The sequence below is a fragment of the Leopardus geoffroyi genome, chromosome C3, assembly GCF_018350155.1.
Source record: "Leopardus geoffroyi isolate Oge1 chromosome C3, O.geoffroyi_Oge1_pat1.0, whole genome shotgun sequence".
In the NCBI taxonomy this organism is placed as follows: Eukaryota; Metazoa; Chordata; class Mammalia; order Carnivora; family Felidae; genus Leopardus; species Leopardus geoffroyi.
Genome location: NC_059338.1, coordinates 28,666,779 through 28,690,160, shown reverse-complemented (window position 1 = coordinate 28,690,160; position 23,382 = coordinate 28,666,779). Strand labels below are relative to the sequence as shown.

General features: G+C 56.0%; 2 protein-coding genes across 4 annotated transcripts; one reads left to right on the top strand and one right to left on the bottom strand.

The window, feature by feature from the left end:
• Positions 1-5,874: 5,874 nt before the first annotated feature.
• GPR37L1 (G protein-coupled receptor 37 like 1) lies at positions 5,875-12,811 on the top strand. The gene is made up of 2 exons (XM_045456495.1): positions 5,875-6,637; positions 9,420-12,811. The coding sequence occupies exons 1-2, from the start codon at positions 6,008-6,010 to the stop codon at positions 10,230-10,232; spliced, it is 1,443 nt and encodes a 480-aa protein (XP_045312451.1). The 5' UTR covers positions 5,875-6,007; the 3' UTR covers positions 10,233-12,811.
• A 1,764-nt stretch (positions 12,812-14,575) lies between these two features.
• On the bottom strand, positions 14,576-23,382 carry ARL8A (ADP ribosylation factor like GTPase 8A). Of its 3 annotated transcripts, none has more exons than XM_045456491.1 (7): positions 23,110-23,382; positions 18,514-18,594; positions 18,092-18,165; positions 16,772-16,865; positions 16,546-16,613; positions 16,234-16,327; positions 14,576-15,688 (listed from the first exon to the last, which is right to left on the bottom strand). In XM_045456491.1, exons 1-7 carry the CDS (start codon positions 23,230-23,232, stop codon positions 15,461-15,463), a joined length of 762 nt encoding a protein of 253 aa, XP_045312447.1. In that variant the 5' UTR covers positions 23,233-23,382; the 3' UTR covers positions 14,576-15,460. The 3 variants fall into 3 exon arrangements, with proteins under 3 accessions (XP_045312447.1, XP_045312449.1, XP_045312448.1); XM_045456493.1 differs by having other exon boundaries at positions 16,234-16,304; XM_045456492.1 differs by lacking the exons at positions 18,092-18,165; positions 18,514-18,594; positions 23,110-23,382 and adding an exon at positions 16,974-17,208 and having other exon boundaries at positions 16,772-16,901.

Sequence of the window (23,382 nt, the reverse complement as noted above, 5' to 3'; positions counted from 1 at the left end):
CGGCCCCCCCCCCGCTCCCTCCCCCCCCCCGTCCGGCCCCCCCCCCCGCTCCCCCCCCCACGCCCTCCCCCTCCACTGGGACTCCTCACCTCCTGGTTCTCCAAGTACAGCCTGCACCAGAATCCTTGGCAGGATTTGCTAAAACATGGATCACTGATCCCACCTCCAGAGTTTCTGACTGGGCAGGTCAGGGTGGGGCTTGAGAACATGTAATTCAAATTAAGTTTGCAGGTATTAGTGAACCACTGAGATATATTATTGTAGAAGTCTTACCTTTGAAAAAATTTTTAATTTATTTTTTTAAGTTTATTCATTTTGAGAGAGAAAGAGAGAGTGAGAGTAGGGGAAGGGCAGGGAGAGAGAGAGGGAAAGAGAGAATCCAAACGAAGTTCTATGGTACTAACGCAGAGCCTGACGTGGGGCTTAATCCCACGCACGGTGAGATCACGACCTGAGCTGATATCAAGAGTTGAATGCTTAAAAGAAAAAAAAAAAAAAAAAAAAAAGGAGTTGTATGCTTAACCGACTGACCCACCCAGGAGCCCCTTACCTTTTAAAAAGAATTTTTTTTTAATGTTTATTTATTGAGAGAGAGGCGGGGGAGGGGCAGAAAGAGAAGGAGACAGAGAATCCCAAGCACCTGCACTGACGGTGTAGACACCTACACAGGGCTCTGTCTCACGAATCCTGAGATCATGACCTGAGCCACAACCAAGAGTTGGACACTTCACTGACTGAGCCACACAGGAGCCCCAAAGTCTTACCTTTTTAAAAAAGTGTTTATTTATTTTTGATAGAGAGGGCAAGTGGGGGAGGGGCAGAGAGAGGGAGACAGAGGATCTGAAGTGGGCTCTGTGCTGACTGCCGGGCTTGAACCCAAGAACTTTGAGATCATGACCTGAGCCGAAGTTGGACACTTAACTGACTGAGCCACCCACTGCCCTCTGAAGTCTTACCTTTTTACAATGCCTTTACAATGCCCGTATTTCATTGCAATAGCATCCTTAGGTCCTAGATAATACTCCGAACCTTTTCCCAAGGAGAAAACGGGAGGACAGAGAGGTTCCGTGACACCATGGCACCCTCCTCTTTTCCTCCTTGTCCTCACAATTCATAGTTATGTTGGGTGGGGGTTGGTTTTTTCAGTGCCTGCCTCCTTCACTCGAATGGGAATTTCAGGAGGGCAGAATCATGCCTGTGTTGTCCACTGATTCCTGAGTATCTGAGATAATGCCTGGCACATAGTAGGTGCTTAATAAGTACTTGTAAAATAAATGAATGCTTGATTATTGATATTACAGTAGGGCTAGCTCATGGCAGAGTTGGGACCAGGTCTCGGATTCCCTGAGAAAACACGCTTTCCCATTTGTGGCCCGTCCTCCAGAGTAAGCCCACCGTGCCCCTTGGGCCCAGGAGCCCAGAGCATGGAGAGCTGGCCCAGTGGGACCCAGTGGGGTCAGAAGTGTCTACACCTCCCCTGCCCCTAGTCTGGTGCCAGCTGCAGGCCAGAGGGAAGTCCCTATTCAGGCCGAGAACCCGGCAGCGGGGAGACCTGTCTCAACACTTGCCCTCCCTGCCTCTTCGTCTGCCTCCTGCCTCTCTGTGCTGCAGTTTCCAAACCTGTACCATGGAGAGAATAGCATCCTGCTTCTAAGGTCGTGGCAAGAATTAAATGAGGTACCACGCCCACTAACACGTCCACAGTGCTTACCATACATAAACGAACTCCTTTAATGTCCACAAGCTTGTTAGTATCAGATGAAGAAACTGAGGCACAGAGAGGTTAAGTGCTTGACCAAAGCCACACACACACACACACACACACACACACACACACACACACACACAACTAGTAGGTGATAGAGCTGTTTAAGGAGTTACATCCAGACAGCCTAGTTCCAGAATATACTCTTCATGGAGAATGCATGATGCATGGAACTCACTCAGCAAAATGTTAGCTCCCATTATTTTCCAGGGTGGCACTTCCACAGCGGCCCAGAGGCTCTTACCTCATTCACTGCCATGGGACAGTCCCAGCCCTCTCTCTTCTACCCTGTCCCACTTAACTACCTTTGCTCCCAGCACTGGGGAAATTCCCAGGGAGAAGAATGGGAAATTCCTGGAATCAGGGAGAGGCATTCCAAAAGGCTAGGAAAGACTTTGTCTTCTCCTTGGTATGCTTAATGAATCAAGGAGGTGCTTCTGGCTGGTCCGAGGAGAAGACTCCCCTGAAGCAGAAGCAGAGAAGGGAGAAGAGCATCTCTGGGGGGTTTTGTTGGGTGTCCTCAGGAGGGGTGGGGTGAAACGGTAGGTAGGGGATAGGTGAGACACCATCCCCCTTGGTATCAGCCCCTGGGAATGCACCCAGTCATGTCGTCAGACTGCCCCTTCAGACCTCTGCAGAAAGTCTGCGGACGGGGCTTGGGCAGGGTGGGGTCGGTAGGATCGGAGGGAGAGGCCTGCCTTCACTTCCATCACTGGACATCTGGTTCCACCTAGTGGCCTCTGATGTTCCAACTGTCCTAACAGACCCAAGGAAGCTCAGGACCAACAGAAGAGGGGGGGGTGGTTCGGGGGGTGTCTTTCAACTGGTCAGTGTTTCTTGAGCCCCTACTCTGTGCGAGGCACACTCTGTGTTACAATGAGGCATATTCATGAGTAGAAGAAAGGAGCTGAGGGCTAACAATTTCCCAGCTCACCACAGGCCAGCCCTGTGCTGAGGTCTACACTGTGTTGGCACATGCCTGACCACGGAGCACTGGGGACCAGGGCCTGCCCTTGACTTCTCTGGATTTCAGTGTCCACTTCTGAAAGATAAGAGAGCTGGTGTAGATCATCCTTAGGGTCTCCTCCTGGATAAAAATTCTGTAAGGTTACACCACAGAGTGGTTCAGAGTTTCAGCTTTGGAGTTGGGCAAACTTGCATTTGGATCCCATGAGCTATGCATGCTTGGACAAGTTACTTTACCTCTCTGAGCCCGGGCTAATAATGTAGAGATAAGTATGATAATTCTTCCGAGTGTTTAGCACAGGGCCTGGCACTTCCTGAATGCTCAGTGAATGATGGTGATGATATGGGTGATGACTCTATTTACCAAAATCACTGTATCACATGGCAGCAGGTGGTTTCAACACCAACAGCCTGAGTGCCATGGGCGTTTGGAAGGATCTGACTCACTCAGGGGCCGGTCCAGGAGTCAGTTCTGCAGTGGGATTAAGAAAGCACAATTCCGGGGCGCCTGCGGGCAGCGGGGGCCAGGGGGCGGGCGGGTGGCGCTCAGCCAGTTAAGCATCCGACTCTTGATTTCGGCTCAGGTCATGGTCTCTCGGTTCATGGGATCGAGCCCCGCGTCGGGTTGCACGCTGATGGTGCAGAGCCTGCTTGGGATTCTCTCTCCCTTCTCTCTGCCTCACCCCCACTTGCACTGTCTCTCTCAAATAAAGAAACTTAAAAAAAAAAAAAAAAAACCAAAACAACCACAAGTCCAAGGGGGGACCACACGACGTTTGGGCTGAGGGCTAGGTGACCCATCCTCCAGCTCCTCTTCCACCCCTTCCTGAGGATATGGAGCCTGAGTCCTGGGCTCTCCTCTCTGCTGTGGGGACAGGGGGTGCTGGCAACAAAGAGGACAGTTGAGTCCTCGGCCTAACTTCTCTGCAGCTTCGTTGTGACATTCTGAACTGCAGACAAGGTCAGTCCTGCAGCCACCTGGGCCTCCTGTCCCCACAGAAAGAGTGGACAGTAAGAAGCCAGAAAGATAAAAAATGTCATGACTTTGTTTTACAATTTTATGTTTATTTTTTGAGAGAGAGACAGAGCACAAGCCAGGGAGGGGAGGAGAGAGAGAGGGAGACACAGAATCCGAAGCAGGCTCCCGGCTCCGAGCTGTCCGCACAGAACCCCACACGGGGCTCGAACTCACCAACCGTGAGATCATGACCTGAGCCGAAGTCAAACGCTTAATCGACTGAGCCACCCAGGCGCCCCAGAAAGATAAAAAATGTGTTAAAGCCGAAGATACTCCTTGACCTTTCCTGAGGGTATGCCAGTCTTTTCTTCTCCTTTTCCTCTTCCTTTTTTCTTGGGATTCCTATTTTTGCTCAGTAGGTTGGGGCCCCTCTGGGTAGGACGGAGGCTTTCCTGGTCAGGAAGTCTTCTAGGGAAGTCACTTCCAGGTTGATCTGCTCCTACGAGGCCCTGGCTAATGTTTGCTGACTGCAGAAGTGACTTTCAACTCCAACCGCAGCGGTCCAGTTCTTCTCTTGCTCCAGCTCCGAGGAGGGGGACCACAGCAGCCTGCCCTCTCCTGGTTTTTATTCCATTCTCTTCCTGCGCCCCTTCCTCCACCCTGCGCCTTCCGCTCTGTGTGCTCTGTGATCTCGCCGGCCCCCTGGCCCACCCACACCTTCACCCTCCTATCTCCACGTCCAGCTCTAGCCTTTCTCATGAACTGCAGATAATTCCTTTAAGCCACGGCTTTCCTCCACCCTCACGCCAGGTTCTTCCCCACACAGGTGAGTGTCTTGCTGTCCACCCCAGCCCAGGGGTCAGCCTTGACCTGTCCCTCCTCCACTGCACAGCCAAAGCCCCGCGACGCTGGCCATTTCCCTGCACTCTGCTCTTTGCCACCCTCCGGACTGCCCCTGCCTCCTGTCCTACGTGCATCCTCCTGCTCCAGCCTATCGTGACCCCAGCTGCCCATAAGGGAGCCCTCTAAACACCCTGCTCAAGTCCCTGTTCCTCCGCTTAGCAGCTTGTAACACTGTCCACTGCCTTTCAGATAAATGTAAACTCCTTGGCCTGGCCTACAAAGTCCTTCCTGGTCCTGCCTCTGCTGACCTGTCCAGGCTCCTTGTTCCAAGCTCCCAGGCCCTCCCTCTGCAGTCCCTTGCATTCCAGCCTCCTTGACATTCTTGCTGGCTCTCAGGTGCGTGGCCTACTGTCACATCGCTAAGCCTTTGTATGTGCTGTGTCTTCCGCCGGGAGCACTTTCCTCCCTGCTGTCTGTCTGGCAGGCTCACAGTCATTTCTCAGGAAGCACTCAAATGCCCCCTCATCTGGGAGGCCTTCCAGATCCCTCCAGGCTCCTCTGGGTTCAGACTTGTCTTTTGCCTTTCACAGCATCTATCACACTGAATTGTAATTATTGATTTACATATCCCTTTCCCCCTCTGGACTGAAAGCTCCTTGGTGGCAGAGGTCTTTTACGTATTTGTTTTCTGACTGTCTGGAGCATAGCAGGTGCTCAGTAAATACTGGTCATTGCAAATGTCCATCCATCTCGTGATCTCGTGTCTGGATCAGAATGCGTTTTTAGCTTTTGATTGTTTTGCTTTCCGCGAGGAGTTCGGGTGGTTAGAAGGCAGGCGGATGGACTTGTGCTTGTTGAGTTCAGAGCTCTGGAGTCATATCCGGGTCCTGGGCCTGGCTCTGCCGTGTATTAGCTATGCCGGTACGTGACTGAAAGCCTGCAAAGGGGTGATAATAGCATTTACCCCATAGAGCTGGTTGTGAGTGTTCGTCAGCTGAGTGCTAGGATCTAGGGAGTGTTCAATAAATGACAGTTTCAAATGTAGGAGCTGCCTGAGCATTGCCTCCCGAGGCAGAGTGTGAAGGCCTGTGTTCCAGTCCCGGGTCTGCCCCTCCACACCGTGGGACCCTAGGCCAGCCACATCCCCTCTCTGGGCTCCAGCCTTCTCTTCAGAGGCTGGGAGCAGGTGGCCTCTGAGGCCTCCGCAGGTCTGACCTGCCGTTGCCCTGTGGGGCCCGAGGAGGAGTGTCCTGGAGGGCAAGATGAATGCTGTATGTCCAGCAGAGGGCCTTGCCCGGCCCCTGGCCAACGGGGTGGGAGGGAGCAGCTCGGGTCCACTGGAGCAGGCTGGTGATGCCAGACGCCTGACTGGAGGCGGACCAAGCGGCCAGCTGCCTCTCTCCGGTCAGCCCGGCGCTTGGACCCCTCTCTCTCACCTGCTCTTCGTGGGGCAGCTGCCTCCTGCTCGTCCGGCCATGCAGTGGCCGTGGCCGCTGGCCGTCTCTCTTGCTGTGGTGTTGGCCGCGGGGCTGAGCAGAGTGTCTGGGGGTGCCGCCCTGCACTCGGGCGGGCACAGAGCCGAGGCCCAGGAGCAGCAGAGCCGGTCCAAGAGAGGCACTGAGGATGACGAGGCCAGGGAGGTGCAGCAGTATGTGCCCGAGGAGTGGGCCGAGTACCCGCGGCCCATCCACCCTGCTGGCCTGCAGCCCACCCAGGCCTTGGTGGCCACCAGCCCCAACCCAGACAAGGACGGGGGCAGCCCAGGAGGCAGGCGGGAGCCTCGGGGCAATCTGACGGGGACGCCGGGTCAGAGGCTGCAGATTCAGAACCCCCTGTACCCGGTGACCGAGAGCTCCTACAGTGCCTATGCCATCATGCTCCTGGCCCTGGTGCTGTTCGCTGTGGGCATCGTGGGTAACCTGTCGGTCATGTGCATCGTGTGGCACAGCTACTACCTGAAGAGTGCCTGGAACTCTATCCTCGCGAGCCTGGCCCTCTGGGATTTTCTGGTCCTCTTTTTCTGCCTCCCTGTTGTTATCTTCAATGAGATCACCAAGCAGAGGTTGCTGGGTGACGTTTCTTGCCGGGCCGTGCCCTTCATGGAGGTGAGTGTGTGTCCAGCTCTGGGGCTGCAATCCGCCAGGCTGTGGGAAGTGGGACATGTGGGTGTGCGGGACCCCAGAGGCCCAGAGCTCCGTCTTGCTTCTCCTCCAATTTGGGCAAGGAGACAAATGCGGTATTGGTTCCCGGTGGCTCTCAGGGAAACCAAGGCATCTAGGGGGTGCAGGAAGGTGTGTGGGAGCCCTGGGGGCCAGCCTCAGCTTGGTCTCTTACTTCAGGAGCAGCCTCGAGGCAGATCTCTCCCCCTTTCTCTTTACTCTGAGCTGTCCCCTCCCTGCCTTAACCCCCCTCCGTCTTTCCACCCCAGAAATTGCTCCGTCGGCTGTGTGTCTCCTTTTTCTCCCTTTTTGCCACTGCCGCTGCCCTGCACCCACAGGGTATTGACTTCTGAATATCCTGCTTCCCTAAGCAGTTTGTAAAGGGAGATTCCAGTCTTCTGCAGCTCCCCCAGGTCAAGTCAGTATCTACTCCCCTTGAACGCAAACGCCAGAAGGAAAGTCCCTTCCTTACTGTGACTATTGTCATCCCTCTCTAAAAGGGAAGACCTAGTTCTGGGTGCTAGAGCCTGGGGGCGAGGGGCTTAATGTCAACTTATGTCTCTGACATACCGGGTATCACTGGGGCAGGTCACATCTCCTGTCCAATTTGCTTATTGCCCAACCATGGGGTAGACCAGATGGCCCCACTGGTGGGTTTATTCTACAATTCTAAAATATATCACCAACCTCATTTCTGGGAACTCCCACCTAACGACAGGCACATGAGTGATGATGGATGTATAGATCCTACACGGAGAGCCTAGCCCAAACATTACAAAAATATACCAATATATGTGCATTTATGTGAGACACAGCAAGGCCACTGTGTCTACATAGGGGCACAAAATAAGCGAGCAGCCTTTTAAATTTTGGCTACCGGCAGGGCGGGAGGGAGGCTACTAAGGAGGACTGGAGTAGCTGTGGCCTCCCCATGAAGGCTGCTGCTCCTCTCGAGAGTGGATGATGCTGTGGGACGTGAGTGGCTTGCCGGAGTGGAGAAGGAATCAGGATCAGGCGTCTGCACGTAGGTTCTGTTCCCAATTCGGTCCCCAGTTCACTGTATATTAGTGATGATTTCATATTTGGACAGACTGAGGCTCAGCAGTTGGGGCAGCCCTTTGTGTCCTTCCCAACCCAGGGAGACCGCCTCACCGTGGCCCAAAGGTACCCAAACCTGAAAGAAGGCCCTATGGTTGGGGCTAGCCCCGGCATCTTCGTTATCATCTGGGGCTTAGGACCCAAGTGGACTGTGAAAGGTTGGGCAAGAGGACTAGATTAGAAACCAGGCTTTGCCCCTCACTAGCTGAGTGACCTAGGTCTGCTTAATCTGTCTGAACCTCAGTTTTCCCCTCTGTAAGTTGGGAATAATAATAATAACTATTTGAATGAATTCTTGAAGGATTAAATGGGAAATATCGACAAAGTCCTTAGAATTAAAATAATTCAGTAAGTGGTGGGTTTCACCAGGGAGGATCTAAGAGCAGGAGACGAGGAGGGCAGACACATGTGAACTCGTCTGCACGAAAGCCTGCCCTGCCTGACTGTGGGTCTCAACATACCTAATACCTAGGCTGTGGCTCACAACCTCCTGGGCCACCCGCTCCACACCTCCTGGAGGATGGAGAAGATTCATGAGCTGACAGAGCCCCCCTTTAGGCTGGGTGATGGGGAGGAGTTGAGGGAAAAATACCCTGTCCCAGAACCCTTCCATAGGGGGGATCCTAGGAAGGCCCGCAGGAGGGAGCAGGAGAAGGCAACTTGGAATTTTTTTGTGTGTGTTATTTTTGGTTTTGTCCAAGCCCCAAGGCTGCTCTTCCGCAGGCCTGGGCTCCCCTGCCAAGGGAGTGGGGGGTGCCGGTTCTCACAAAGATCACTTGGTGGCTGTGCTAATGAGCCAGAGATTGTGTTCCCCCAGCCAGAAGAGGGAAGAATTTGGACAGAAGGGGGGGGGGGATCTGAGCACAATCCCTGAGTGTGGTTGAGAATCATCTGATAGCTTGGGAGGGTTCTCCTCTTCCTCTCTTCTCTCTGGCACTTTCTTCCCCTGCTGCTCTGGCTTCTCTCTCTTGGCTCACAGGGTGATTTTCCTGTGTGCTCAATGAATAGCATCAGGGAGGGTGGGCCCAGGCTGTTTTGGAGGAAGGCTGCTTCGTCACGCAGCCAGGCCCCTAGCTTTCTTGGATAGGATGAAGTGAAGAGACAGAGAGAGAGAGAGAGAGAGAGAGTGTGTGTATGTGACTGAGCCATGTTTCAAAAACCTTTCACCTGAGGCTCATAATGGGATAATGGGACCTGGGGATGGAAGGACCCGTAAAGACCCAGAATTGCTATGTCTTTGTCTTGATTCTTCGTTAGGGAAGATATTCCAGAGTCTCTCAGAGAGCATATGGGTCTGTGGGACCCAGGCCATTCATTCCCTAGCCCAAGAGGCAAAGAAGCAGGGTGGAAAGAGTCGGGCCCGTCTGTGTGTGGATCTCAACTCTGCCATCCACCTAGTCACTCATCCTGCCCGAGCCAGTTTCTTCGTCTGTACGACGGTTGGCTGCAAGGATGTGGCCACGCACGTCAAGTGCCTGACTCACGGAAAATACTCACTAAATGCTGGTTGTCATTACTGTTGTTTCTACACTTACCACCCACTTTCCCGTCTGAGCCAGAAACCCAGGCCTCCTCCCGCCTCCTGGGTTTGACCACGTGCTTCTCTCCTCCTCTACACCTTTGCCCACAGGTCTCCTCCCTGGGAGTCACCACCTTCAGCCTCTGCGCCCTGGGCATCGACCGCTTCCATGTGGCCACCAGCACCCTGCCAAAGGTGAGGCCCATCGAGCGGTGCCAGTCCATCCTGGCCAAGCTGGCTGTCATCTGGGTGGGCTCCATGATCCTGGCTGTGCCCGAGCTCCTGCTGTGGCAGCTGTCGCAGGAGCCTGCCCCCGCCACGGGCACTGTGGACTCATGCATCATGAAACCCTCGGCCAGCCTGCCCGAGTCCCTCTACTCGCTGGTGATGACCTACCAGAACGCCCGCATGTGGTGGTACTTTGGCTGCTACTTCTGCCTGCCCATCCTCTTCACGGTCACCTGCCAGCTGGTGACGTGGCGGGTGCGGAGCCCTCCCAGGAGGAAGCCGGAGTGCCGGGCAGGCAAACACGAGCAGTGCGAGAGCCAGCTCAACAGCACCGTGGTGGGCCTGACCGTGGTCTACGCCCTCTGCACCCTCCCCGAGAACGTCTGCAACATCGTGGTGGCCTACCTGTCCACTGAGCTGACTCGCCAGACCCTGGACCTCCTGGGCCTCATCAACCAGTTCTCCATCTTCTTCAAGGGAGCCATCACCCCCGTGCTCCTCCTGTGTATCTGCAGGCCGCTGGGCCAGGCCTTCCTGGGCTGCTGCTGCTGCTGCTGTGCCGAGTGTGGTGGCGCCTCGGAGGCCTCAGCCACCAGCGGCTCGGACAACAAGCTCAAGACCGAGCTGCCCTCCTCCATCTACTTCCACAAGCCCAGGGAGTCGCCCCCGCTCCTGCCCCTGGGCACGCCTTGCTGAGGCCAGGCTGCAGCCTGGGGGGGGGGGGGGGGCGCAGGAGCAGGGGCCAGGTGGGGCAGGGCGGGTGCCCCCCAGCCTGTGGCTGGTGTTTCTGGCCCCATAGGTCTTGCTTCTCTGCCCGTCTTGCTGTCTAGAGGTGGACTTGGTCCCTCTTGTGGGGGTTTGGGTGTGTCAAAGCCCCTTCCCCCAGCAGGGCCTTCCCCGGCTGTCTCTTGGCGTCTCCCAGCCCTGTCCTCGGTGGGGGGTAATGCTTCCAGGTCCTTAGAACTGCCTAGAAACTTTCAGTCCCCCCAGCTGGGAGCCAGAACTTCACCTGCCTCTGTCTTGGAATCTGCTGTACTTTAGTTGGCTCCTCTCTGAGCGTTGCCTGCTGACTCTCATCCATCCTAGAATAGGGGGCCCTTTGGGGGCCAGTCCTGCCTGGCTCTTCTCTGGACCAGGTCTGCCCTAGCCTTAGACATCTCCTCCTCCTGGCATCTTCTCTTCTTCCGGAGGATTTCTCTCTCTTTCTTCTTCCTTCTTTGACATATCCTGGGTTGCCCTGTGCCAACACCCCCCCCACCCCCGCCCTGCCGCCATCCGCCCCGTGGTAGGTACTCCCTTGTAGAAGGCCCTTCTTCAAAAACAATAAACTAGGTAGAACTATCCCTGTGCCCACTGGAGTTTCTTGTGCCACATCCTGACAGTGCCCAGATGCACCTGGCCCTTCTCCAGGACAGGTGGCGCCCTGGGGGGATTCCTCCTGGCCGCATTTGGCCCTTTATGGCCTGTGGCTGATGTCCTGCCCAGCCTTATGGCCCTACGGCTTTTGAGGGGCAGAGTGGATGAAGGGCGTGGGAGGTGGAGTGCTAAGTCTTTGTCCTAGCCTGAGCCCGAGCATCCTTGGGAAGTCAAAAGGCGGCAAACTTATCTCTTCTGGAGCCCCCACTCTGTTCCTCCTCCTCCACAAAGCCCCCATTTTAGAGAAACCAGCAGCCTTCCTCGGTGAGCCCGGGGCCTTCCAGCCTCTCTGACTCTGAGAGTTGCTGTTTTTCAGTTTCTTAGAACAGACTGTTTTGCCCGTAGACGGCCCAGCTGCCTGCTCCCTGTCTGCCCCCACCCTGCCCCCACCACACCCCTCCCTGGCGGCCAGAGCTCCGTCCTGTGCCCCCAGAAACCCCTCAGCTCCTCCCGCTGGTCTTGCCCCGGGTGTCCCACTTCCGCCAGGTACCCCTCTGGGGTCCTTCCACAGCCCCCCTTAACCCTGTTTGGGCCTCGAGGATCTGGCACAGGTTCAACCAGAAGGGACACCTCGGCCTAGGCCACAAATCACTCCCTGCCTCCTAAGCCCAGCTTTGTCTCAAGTGCAGCTCTGGGTCCCAGTGGCGACTTCTGCCCGCCAGATCCACCTAGAACATCTGCACGGGGCCTCGGAAGGGATGATGAGGGACAGAGGTTGCTGAGCGCACTGGGCTCCTTTCTCCTCTGACCACCCCACCCACACCCCTTGGCCTCAGCCCGGCCCCGACCCAAGCCTCCTTCCCCCCTCCTCTTGGGGATCTTAATGGCCTTGTTCTCTCTTCCTGGCACCCACCCCCAGGACGGGTGACGCCAAGAGAGAGGGAGGCCGTTGCTAAGTGATGGAACTGCCATGCACACACTCTTTGTGCTGGGGAGTGACACCCACCCATTTCTCAGCAGACCTGTTGCCACAGTGACCGAAGCCCTCAGCTGTGTCCGTAGAAACTTAAGATGGGTGGGCGGGGGGCAGGTTGGAGAGGGAGCCAAAGGCAGGCTCGAGGCACTGAGGATACGGGGGCCATTTTCTCCACCCCCGCCCAACTCCCTCTCTACCCCCGTCCCCACCCTCGTTCTAGACGCACCAGTAGCTTCCTATGGGATGTAGGGAGGGGGCCCGGGGTGAACTGAGGTGAAGTCTGGCACGGGGAGAGGGCCGAGGATGGAAGGCTGAGGGCAGGGGAGGGGGCACCTTGACATCCTGTTTGGGGGGACTTTTCCAGAGGGCACCCCCCCACCCCTGCTTCTCCCTCCTGCTGCTTGGCCAGCTCAGGGCTGATGAGAGGGGGAAGATGGTGTCTCGAGGCCCTGCCACCAGCCCCGCCTTCCATGCCTGCCAACGTGAATGGCTTGCAAGATTAGTCAGCAGGCCAGCAGGGCCTTGGGAAAGAGCCACTGTCCCTCTGGCCTGGGCCAGCTGGGGGAACAATGTGGCGTTTGTTGCTCAGGGGTCCCAGGCTGCTGGTGGGGGGGCGGGTTGGCACACTGGTGGGTGGTGGATTTGAGCTGGGATGCTCAGAGGCAGCACAGACATTCTCCCTCCCCCTCGGGGCAGACTTTAGACCAGCCCTCAGACCCCGAGGCCGGGGGTGGGGGTGGGGGTGAGAGGGCAATCCACGGAGCCTCCCCTTTCAGCTGGGAGTGGGGGGCAGAGAGCACGAGCACTTTGCATTGAGAATCACCTCCCTCCAATGGGACCGGATGTGGTCATTGAGCCTCTCAGTTTCCTCATCTGTAAAATGGGAACAACCCCTCTCTCACAGAGGACTACAGTCATTAAACGAGACAAGCTATCTAAAGCATCTGGTATGACGCCTGGCACCTTTTCTTCCTTCCTTTTGGGAAATGAATTCTCTAGTACTACAGAGTAGGCTTGCCAGGGTACTCTCAAAACTCATCCAGGCTTTGGGACTTGAAAGGGCCCCAAACGATGATTTACATATATACGCACAGTCTGTTCCCGGTCCAACTTCCACAAATTCTTTAGGTCCTACTAGGCACCTGCTGCGTGCAGGCACTGTGGTAGGATGATGCCTGCTTGCTGGTAAGCAGCTCATCCTAACCTCCAATGTCACCCCTCATCGGGGGATTCAGGACCGGGAAAGGCAGGTCTGCCCTGACACCTGCCCTGTCCTGCTCCCCACATGAGTGACTGTCAGGCCTCTCCAGCCTCCTAGGCCAAGGGCAACTCCTGCCACCTCTGCAGCCAGGAGAGCACGGGGGCAGCCTGGTCCCACCTTCAACCTCCTTAACCAGGGGGCACGTTTCCTATTCCTTAGGAGCTAGAAGACACCTTAAAACCACTTCACTCCATTTGCCAAATTCCATCCACATTCTTTCCTCCAACTCCTCTGGTAAAGGGGAACTGCCTCTCCAGGCAAGTCATTTCTTTCTTTTTTTAAAAAAAAATTTTTTTTTGGACATTTATTTATTTTTGAGAGACAGAGCACTAGCAGGAGAAGGGCAGAGAAAGAGGGAGACACAGAATCCGAAGCAGGCTCCAGGCTCCAAGCTGTCAGCACAGAGCCCGACGCCGGGCTCGAACTCACAAACTGCGAGATCATGACCTGAGCTGAAGTCTGACGCTTAACCGACTGAGCCACACAGGCACCCCCCCACCAGAGTCATTTCTGACTATAAACTACCTTCAGGAGGAAGCCCTGGGCACCAAGAAGTTCAGAGCCAATAGGTGCCAATAGGTGCCAATAGGTGAAGTTCAGAGCCAATAGGGCAGGCCCAGGACCCTTGAGGCCAAAGCCCTGGGATCCCTGCTCCCACATCGAAGGGAACCATGCCTCCTTCTTCTTGCAGAAGTGACTAGAAGTGACTTCCTGCAGAGGCAGGACTAGAGGACGAGAAAACAGAGCTGCTGTAGGGGCCTGCTCTATTCTCCAGGGGGGACGGGAGGCTGAAGGGGGCGGAGCAGGGGAGAGGCGGGGCTTTCCTGCGAAAGTGGGTCAAGATGGCCCCGGATTTGGGTAAGCTGGGCCTGCAAGGCTCAGAAGCCGCAGCTGTGGGCAAGGAGGAGGGGGGACCAGCTCTGAAGGCTGGGGTCAAGTAGGGAAAGGACTGGGATTGGGCAGAGGAACAAGGGTACGGCCTCTCTCCCAAGAAACCGGTGGCACCGACACCAACAGAGAAGCAGGGAAGGGGGGAAGCCGTCAGGCTCTGCAGGCCCGGCACCGCCCCCTGGAGGACAATTCGCTGTGGCTGCAGGTAGGGCTCTGAATGGACTCGAGGGAGGCGCAGCCCCGCACACATCGGGATGCAGCCCCACACTCCCGCCGCGCTGACCCCAGCCCCAGGCAGGTCCTTAAACAGACTTCCTCCTTAGCTCCACTTGGCAGCTGGAAGCCCAGAGCCGCCCGCATGCGAGTCTGACGAGGGAGGGAGGAGGAGGCCCGGCGAGGCCCGGCACACGTGCGGGAGGCTGCTGTGTGAAGTGCCATTGTGTGCCCGGTGTGAGCGCGTGCCTCCCTCTCCGGGGCTGTTTGTGCCCAGTGTGCGGGCCAGCCAGTCATTCCGTGGCATCTAACGGACAAATAACCAGCCCCGTACACCCCCCCGACACAAAACTGGTCATTTATTCGTGTTGTTAGGAGGCAAAAAAATGTACAGTTACAAGAATCATTTTCCAAACAGAGGTTAAATATGAGCTGAAAAGTGTAAAAAAGGAAGAGGAACATCACTTTACAAATCATTAAATTAAACACATAAACCAACAGAAAACAAAACCCAAAGAACCAACCCCCCATGCTGAGTTCTCTCCTTGTGCAACTCTGCAAAATGAGAACAGAAAATGAGGTGGCCCATGGAGTTGGGGGCCCCAGGAAGGGGCAGGAGCTGGGAGCCAGGAAGGGGCAGGAGGGGCTGCTGGGGCGCCCCAGGCGCTGGCCTCCTGCCCCTTCCGCCTGGTGCTCTCTGGCACCTGGTTGTGCCTGGTGGCCCTACTGAGGCTAGGGGGGCAGACAGGGGCACCTCCGGAGGTGGCAGTCAGCCTGTGACGTTCAAGCACTACGGGGACAAGCCAGATCGGGAAGTGGAAATGAACGCGACATGGGGATGGCCGCCAGTGCCCTGGCTGGTACCTGCCCCCCAGGTGCCAGCCTTCATTTTCCTAATCTGAACCTGCCCCAAGCCCACCCCGCATCTCTTTCCTTCTTTCCAGACCGCCCCCCTCCCGGGTCCTGACGGGCCCCTGCAGCATCAAATGGTTGATTTTAGTCTTTGCTTAAATTAAAAAATTAAAATATATATACATATATATACTGTACACACAGGACAACAACAGAAGAGTGTTGAAAAGGGCAGTGTAGGAGTGGGGCACGGGAGAGAGGAGGGCAGGGCTATGGGGCCAGGGCTGTTAAGGGCCGGAAGCAGGGCTGGCAGAGGGCAGAGGGAAGTTCCGGGAAGGGCGAGAAGTTAGGGGGCCAGAATGGGAGCGGTTTATTTTACAATAAAATCAGGAGTTCAAACCTCAGCAGAACAGGACTCTGGGATCCCCAGAGGGTCCCTCCCCACGCTGGGTGAGGAGGGACGGGCTTAGGGGGGACGGCAGGGTGGGCGGGGAGCTCGGCTTCGGGTTTGGATGACAGCAGGTCCCTGGTCCGAGGGGGAAGGACTGCAGTCTCAGCTTCTCCGTGACTTTGAGTGTTGAATAAGCCACTGTAGGGTGATATCTGGGTGGGGGACGACAGAGAGGTTTATACGCCTTCTAGTTTGTGCTGGGCCGACGGGGGAGGTGGAACAAACACCTTAGGGAGTGGCCTAAGCCCAGGGCTTCCAAAACTGCAACTGGGGATCAACTCTAAGGGCAGCAAAAGCCCAGAGCCATCGAGCTCCAAACAGCCCCAGATGAGTGGCGGGGGGCATCTGGGTGGCGTGAAGGACGGAGCCATGGGACGTCACAGCCAGAAGGGGCCTGGGAATCGCCTGATCTAACCCTGTGACCGTTACAGTGGGGGAAGCAAGGCCCCAGGAAGGGAGCGATTTGCCTAAGATCACACAACCAGTAGAGGGCAGAGCTGGGTGATGCTCAGATTCTGAGCTTCCCCGATGCCTGTCCTACCCCAGGAGAACCATAGAGCTTTGGGCTTCAAGGAAGGTTGTGGAGTGAAAACCTTTGAGAGTCACTGCCCCAGAACACCCAGAAGTGCCTCTCCGCTCCTCCCCTTGTCCCGGGCTCTTCCCAGAATGCCAGCAACTCCCCCATACCCACGCGCACCAATGTTGTCCTTTTCTTTGCAGGAAATGGAGTAGCAGCAGATCTCTCGGTCCTGGATGGCAGAAAGATTCCTGGGGGGAAACCAGAGTAGAACCTGCTGAGGCTAGGACTGCCCAGGGGGCCTGGGGCTGGGGGCGCCAGAGTCCTTTGCTTGCTCAGGAGCTACAATGGGGAGGGCGAGGCTCCGGGAAAGGTAGGCTCTGCTGCCACCATGTGGCGAATACTGAGAGCAGCAGCAAGCCGTCTCCCTCTCCGTGGCCTGGGAAATCGGGGGAGCAGGGAGGAAGGACAGAGAAGAGTAGCCAAACTCACATTTTCTCAATCAGCTCCTTCTCATCCAGCGCTCCTGGAAGGTCTCGCTTGTTACCCAGGACTAAGACCTACAGAGGAGGACAAAGACTAGGTCCAGGGCTGCCGGGCCAGGCCGTCTGTTTCCTCTCCCCACCTCAACTGTGCCTGGCCTTCACCTGCCTCAGGCCAGGCCCCCAGTGACTTCCCAGCGGGCTCCCCCCGCCCCCCACTCCAATGCGCTGCTGACCGGAATGCCCTGCAGCTGGGGTTTGTCCAGTAGGTTGTGCAACTCATTCTTGGAGGCTTCAATCTTCTCCTGGTCAGCGGCGTCCACCATGTACCTGGGGGACAGCAGGGTGGGGACAAGCAAGTTGACACTACAGGCTGAGAGGTAGGAAGAGAAGGACCTGCTGCTTGCGGGAGCAAACCTCTTGTTTGGGCTTGGTCACCTCTTGATCTGTGGGCTATCTAGGCCTCCTCCAGGGCCTGCCGTTATCCCGTTGTCCAAAGTCCCCTCCGAAGAAGCTGTCATGCAGGGGGTGAAGCTTGGCTCTTTGAGATTATGTGTAAATCCCTCCCAAAGTGACCCTCTTAAGTCTTCAGGGAAAGACTAGCTATGGGTGAGTGAGAAAAAAGCAAAGGATGTCCCAGAAGATTTTCTTGCAGCAAGATACTTCTAAAAAATGAGGTCAGGGCCACCTGGGTGGCTCAGTGGGTTGAGCGACCGACTTCGGCTCAGGTCGTGATCTCGCGGTCCATGAGTTCGAGCCCCGCGTCGGGCTCTGTGCTGACGGCTCGGAGCCTGGAGCCTGCTTCGGATTCTGTGCCTCCCTTTCTCTCTGACCCTGCCCTGCTCATGCCCTGTCTCTCTCTCTCTCAAAAATAAACAAACACTAAAAATAATTTAAAAAAATTTTTTTTTTAATGTTTATTTACCTTTGAGACAGAGACAGACAGAGCATGAACAGGGGGAGGGTCAGAGAGAGAAGGAGACACAGAATCCGAAGCAGGCTCCAGGCTCCGAGCTGTCAGCACAGAGCCCGACGCGGGGCTCGAACTCATGGACCGCGAGATCGTGACCTGAGCCAAAGTCGGATGCCCAACCCACTGAGCCACCCAGGCGCCCCCCAAAAAAATGTTTTTTAAATGAGGTAAAAAAACAATGAAAACAAAACAATCTTTTGTTTGGGCATACACATGTGAGGTAAAATTATTTTTAAAAAGCAAGGGAACGAGCCATTTAAATCGCACAAAAGTCAGGAGAGCGGTGACTCTAAATTGGGGGGAGGCAGGGAGACACAGGTACTTTGAGCCGGTTGATGCTCTGGTTCTCAGATTGGCCGGGAGGTGCCCAGAGTGTTTCACAGATATTCTTATCTGCACACAAAGTAAAGGCCAGCCATGTACGGACAGTGTGTTGTGAACCCAGCACTTTGATGGATCCAGTTCTGGACCTGTGGCTCCTACAGGTAGTGAGGTTGCGGGGCCGGGGCGGGTGGGGTGGTGGTGGGGGGCGGGGGGAGCCAGGTGAGGCTGAGTCCTGCCACCAGCCTGGCCCTGCACTTACACAATGGCACTCACTCCTCGGCAGTAGCGCTCCCACATGCTGCGGAATCGGGGCTGTCCCCCAATGTCCCAGAGCTGAGCGAGAAGAGGGTGACACGGTCTCAGCAGCAAGCAGGCAATCGAACCCATCTTGGCTCCCAAGTCCCCCTCCCCGCTCCCCTATTCCCTGCACACACCACCCCCACCCCCACCCCCTGCTCCAGGATTCACGTGCTGTCCGGTCCTCCTGTCTCTGCACCCCTCTGCCTCAGAAGTCTTGTGTTCTTTTCCGCACTATCCAAGCCTTGGCTTTCCTTCAGCTTCTCCCCCCAGGGGTCGCAGATGCCCTCCCCAACTCCCTTCCGGGTGCCCGGCCCCAACAGGCACACACGGGCTCTTCTGTGGCCCCAGCTGTGCCCAGAGTTTTGGCTTCCTGCCGCTCACCTTGATGGTCACGTTCCCTTTGGTGATTTTGCGCATGTTGAAACCCACGGTGGGGATCATGTCCTCGTTGAACTGTCCTGACTGGGAGGAAGAGTCAGAATTGGAAAAGGGGTAACAACTGACAGAATCCAGATGCGCCACCTCTGGTGGCCACGGCCACAAGGCTGCAAGAGTGAGGCAGAGGCCAGGCCCGAGCTTCACAGGCACCCCTCTGCGGGGTGGGTTGGAGGGGGGGCATGGGGCCATCTCCTGAGTGTCCCTTGGTTTCAGGGGGGATGGCCATAAACAGCTCAGGTGTTCACCCGATTCCTGGGGCTCTCCCATGAACACGAGGCCTGTCTTCTTCAGGCAAACTCAAAGTCTCGCAGCCCAGACCGGGGAAAAAATTCCTCCTAAAGTCTAGCCTACATCTCTCTGTTGGAACAGGAGCCCCTTTATTGTACTTAGTCTCCAGTGGAGCAGAAGAATTACCTCCCAACAAAAGAACTTCAAGCAGCTCATGATAAGCAGTGAGGGGGGATCTCAAGGGAAGGAGACATATCTTCAAACTGGCAGCAAATATTTTGAGGGAAGGTAAAGTGGCCACCCCAACGTGCAATGCCCACCAAGTAATTTCTGGATTATCCGGTGGTTGTGGTCTATTTGTACGACACTCCATTTGTTAGGATGGATAATCCACACTCTGTACTCCCTGTTGACTTATGTGTCTCCCCAATGGACTGAGAGCTTCTTAGGGAGGGGAACCACGCCTCCATTAACAACATTAGCAGATGTTTGCTGAATAATTAGGAGTTGACTATAACTCCATATCCCATAACCCACTCTCGAATTCAAACGATCGTCATTTCTCCCCCCTCTAAATTGTCTCCAAGATGTCTAGATTGCTCTAAACTAGCCCAGGCCTGAAGGCCAGACCAAACTTGCTCCAAGGTCATTTCCATGTTCACATGTAGGACAATTCTGCTTACAACCACCCCCCTCAGGTGCAGGAGATGGGACTTGCTTAACCTTGAATCTGAGGGTGACAGCCTGGTCTCTCTACCATGCCATTTGTTTCTACTAGGTGGTAGGAATAATTTGCCTCAGGTCACGTAAGGAAGTCAGGGGCTCTGACCCTTAGCCAAGGTGTAGGAGAGGACGATTTCTTATTCGGAGCCTGGAGGCCTGAATGAAGACTGCCTGAGGATCCATCCAAATGAGAGCCATCGATTCCCTTTTATCCAGAGGAATCACTCAAACTCATTCACCAAAGTTCTTGCAAGTGAGAACTGAGTCCTTGTGACTCATGCTCATGACAAGGTAGAGTAAGGGTTCCCACCCCAAGGGCCACAGATGGACTGCAGAGAGTCCGTAACCCCCCTGAAATTGCTCCCGATGTGCATGTACAAAATTTTCGTTTGTATGGACACTTCTCTGGGGCAAGGGTCTCTAAGTTTTATCAGTTATCAAAAGGGTCCCAGAGCCCTAAAAGTTAGGAATCACCGAGGGAAAGGGAGCATCCTGAAGGAGGACGGCTTTGCTTCCAGCTAAGTATGGAGGCCCTAAACACATGTGGTCTAATATCCAAACCCCAGCAAGGTGCCAGGGTGGGGGTGGGGGCACCCGCTGGACCAAAGTCCACTCCTCCCCATCGGGGCTGCTGAAGAACATAAGGGTCTAAAGAAGAAAGCCCAGTTTTTATTGACCATTCACATGGAGGAGCGTGGGCAAGACACTTCAGCCTCATTGGGCCTCAAGGCTTCCTCCCGTGAAATGGGGACAAGGGTTTTTGTTTCCTAGAGACTGGCAAATAAGGCTCACAAAGTGCTTGGAAATGGAAATGGTCTGGGTATCGCATGAAGAGCCATCTGGCATCTCTGGCAAGTAGAAGATTCACAGGCTCCCATATACATGAAAAAGCCTGGCCTGGCAGAATGTGATTTGGGGCTAGGAAAACGTTCGGGAAACCAGGCTCCCCGGTCCCCAAATAGCCAGTTCAGCTGTGAATCAAAGCTAAGCTGGAACCAGGTTATGACTTCATTTCCCTGCTAATGCCTCCTGATCTCACAAGCTCCTCACTTAATGGCTGGAAGTAACCTTTTGTCTCAGACTTGAATACCTCCCGGCTCATTCCCTCTTGGGTGGGCTCCAACTGTCTGAAAATTCTGTATAATGAGTCAAAAATCCATCTTCCTATAACTTCCATCCCTTGTTCCAAAGACTTGGGTACCCCAAGAGTAGTTCTTCCATAGGACAGTCTTTTACACTTTTAAATATTTGCGAATGGCTCTCTTTTTTTCCCTCAGGCAAAACATCTCCTACGTTCTACATCACAACTTTTTGAGAGGAACTCAACAGAACACTTCTAGGTCCTTGGAAGGACTGTGAAGTCTCTGTATAATTTTTTTTTTTTCCAGTTCACATTAGCCTGCCGACTAGCTAGACACATAAACTCAACTTCTATTTACAGTCAGACCTCATAGGGGGAGCAGAAAAAGCCAAATGGGAAAAAAGCTGAGACCAACAGATGACAAATGAGCAGGCAAAGGTGATTCAGAAAGTCAGCGGTGGGCATGGGAACAAAGGCCAGGGGTCCCGATTCTTCATTTCTTTCTGAAAGACACTCTACCGTGGTTATACACAAGGTGGGCAGAAATGCCAGTGCGGGAGCCCTGGGGGATTGGAGAACGCCAGTTTCCCTGATCCTAAAACTCCCGCGGAAGTCCACAAGGGGTGATTTTTCTTGGAAGGCCTCTTTAAAGGGAAATTTTGCTGGCACTTTTAGGATGGTGAGCCCTTCGGGTGAGCCGAAGTGGCAAGTTGAGTATCGAACGGGGGAATGCATGGGCTAAGAGCTGTACATCACCCAAACTCTGACCTGGCAGTGTAATATGTGACTCTTGGGTTCTGTTCCTGGGTGGTCTGATCCTGTTTTGGATATGATGCAGGTCTAGAGGAGGCCCTCCTGACGAGGAACTGGAACCCACCTGGGTACCTGTACATCTCTGCCCAGGCGCGTGGCTTCCCTGGGGACTGGAGGTGACACCTAGGGTGAGCTGTTAGAGCAGCAACAACTTGGTCCTCCTCTTGGCCTTACCCTGGAGACGTCTCCCAGATCTAAATGCCTAGAAGCCAAGCCACCCAGGCCTGCAGGATCAGAGTCCCGGTGTTAATGTTCCTGCCCAAGGGGGCCCAAGAGCCCAAGTCAATGCCAAATCTAACTAGGGGCCAAACTCTCAGACAGGAGCCCAGGGGCACATGTTGGCTAGGAGACTATCATGCCAAAAACCCAGCAGGGGCCTGAAGGTCCTGGCCTGTGGGATGAGGAACTAGGAACCACTGGGTGGGGAAAGGGGCAGGAGTCCTCTACAAAACATGTTTGGAAAAGGAAGCCAGTGCTTAAATATGTGACCGTGGGGTACCCGCAGCTCCAGCCTCCAGCCTTCCCTCTGCCCTCCTGCCTCAGGCCATGCTCCTTCTGGGATGCTGAGATCCATCAGGCGGGCCCTCTTCTTCCGGGATGGGCCACAACACAGAGAAGTACCTGGGCTGACCGGCCATACTTCTTTGCTAACCCACAGCATCGGCATTTTTGGCCAGTGTGTGGCCAATCCACAATTCTCAGAAACCCCAGTATGGGTACTGGGACCGGCGGGGGGCAACCCCAGCACCTGCCCCAAGCCTCCCTCAGCCCCACACGCCCAGTCCAGCCAAGCTCTTTAATGCAGGCCGCAGCCATTACCGCAGCCTCAGCTCACACACCCATGGAGCCCATCTTCCCTTTTTGTAAGACAGATTTTAACTCCTTCCCCACCACTCCCTGGCAGTGAAAGACTTACAATTGCCCATCTCCGTCTCGACTACCCAGAGCCCTCAGAGCCACTCTCTCCCGTGTCCCTAGAGTGGGCAGCGCCCCTCCAACTCATCCTCTGGTTGGGGCACCTCCTGCTGCAACTTCTGAGCCAGACGGAGACTCCAAACTCCCTTTGCGATGCCATCCTCCCCGGACCCCCAGCCAAGACGCCGCGGGTTCCTGGAGAGGAGGAGTCTGGGCTGGTGCCAAGGGCCTCAGCTGATGCCACTATCCCCAGGGGACACCTCCCCTCCCCCTCAACAGCGCCGGGGCTTCCCCTTCCGGCAGAGAGGGGTTAAAGCCTCGGGGTGGGGCTGGGCTTGCCCAGGCCCCTTCCCCAAGCCGCTCCGGCCGCCCGGTCCCGCGACCCTCCGCACGCGGGGCGGGAAGGCCCGGGCGCTTTCGCCCCGTCATGCCCCCTCGCGCGGGGACCGGAGGGAGCCTGTCTCTGCAGGCGGCGGATCCCGCCAGCCTCGTGACCCCCAGGGGCCGCCAGGCCCAGGGCCCCAGCCGGTGTCCTCGCCCCTCTTCCCCCGCCCCCAGCCGTGCCATCCCGGCCCGGGCGGGACAGCGGGTCGCGCGCCACCCAGGTCTCCCACGGGCCGTGCTAGGCCCCAAGCGCTCGGGCCCGCTCCTCCCCCGCCCGGCGCCCGGCGGTGCCCGGCCATGCCAGGCGGCGACCCCGGCTCACCAGGGCGCGGCGCAGGCCGACACAGGCCCGACCCTCGGCCGGGGCCCCGGGCCCGCGCCCCGCGCCCCCGTACCGCGATCACGTTGACGAAGGTGGTCTTGCCGGAGTACTGCAGCCCGACCAGCGTGAGCTCCATCTCCTCCTTCCAGAACAGGGCCTTGAACCAGTCCAGCAGCTTGTTGAACAAAGCGATCATGGTCGCTGCGGCCGGCCCCGCCCGGTGCCGGCTGCCCGCCGCCCCTCGCTGCCCTCGCGCTGCGGCCCGGAGCGGCCCCTCCCCGGTGCGGCCCGGGTCCCGCGGCTCGGTGCGGGCGGAGGCTGGAGCGCAGCGGCCGACGACTCGCTG

Bases quoted from the DNA above. Each gene is read 5' to 3' on its own strand.
- GPR37L1 (XM_045456495.1), top strand. From the start codon at position 6,008: ATGCAGTGGCCGTGGCCGCTGGCCGTCTCTCTTGCTGTGGTGTTGGCC. The intron at 6,638-9,419 runs GTGAGTGTGTGT...CTTTGCCCACAG, and splicing joins GGGCCGTGCCCTTCATGGAG to GTCTCCTCCCTGGGAGTCAC.
- ARL8A (XM_045456491.1), bottom strand. From the start codon at position 23,232: ATGATCGCTTTGTTCAACAAGCTGCTGGACTGGTTCAAGGCCCTGTTC. The intron at 18,595-23,109 runs GTACGGGGGCGC...TCTTCCTCCCAG, and splicing joins CCTTCGTCAACGTGATCGCG to TCAGGACAGTTCAACGAGGA. The intron at 16,328-16,545 runs GTGAGTTTGGCT...TAGCCTCAGCAG, and splicing joins AAGGAGCTGATTGAGAAAAT to GTTCTACTCTGGTTTCCCCC.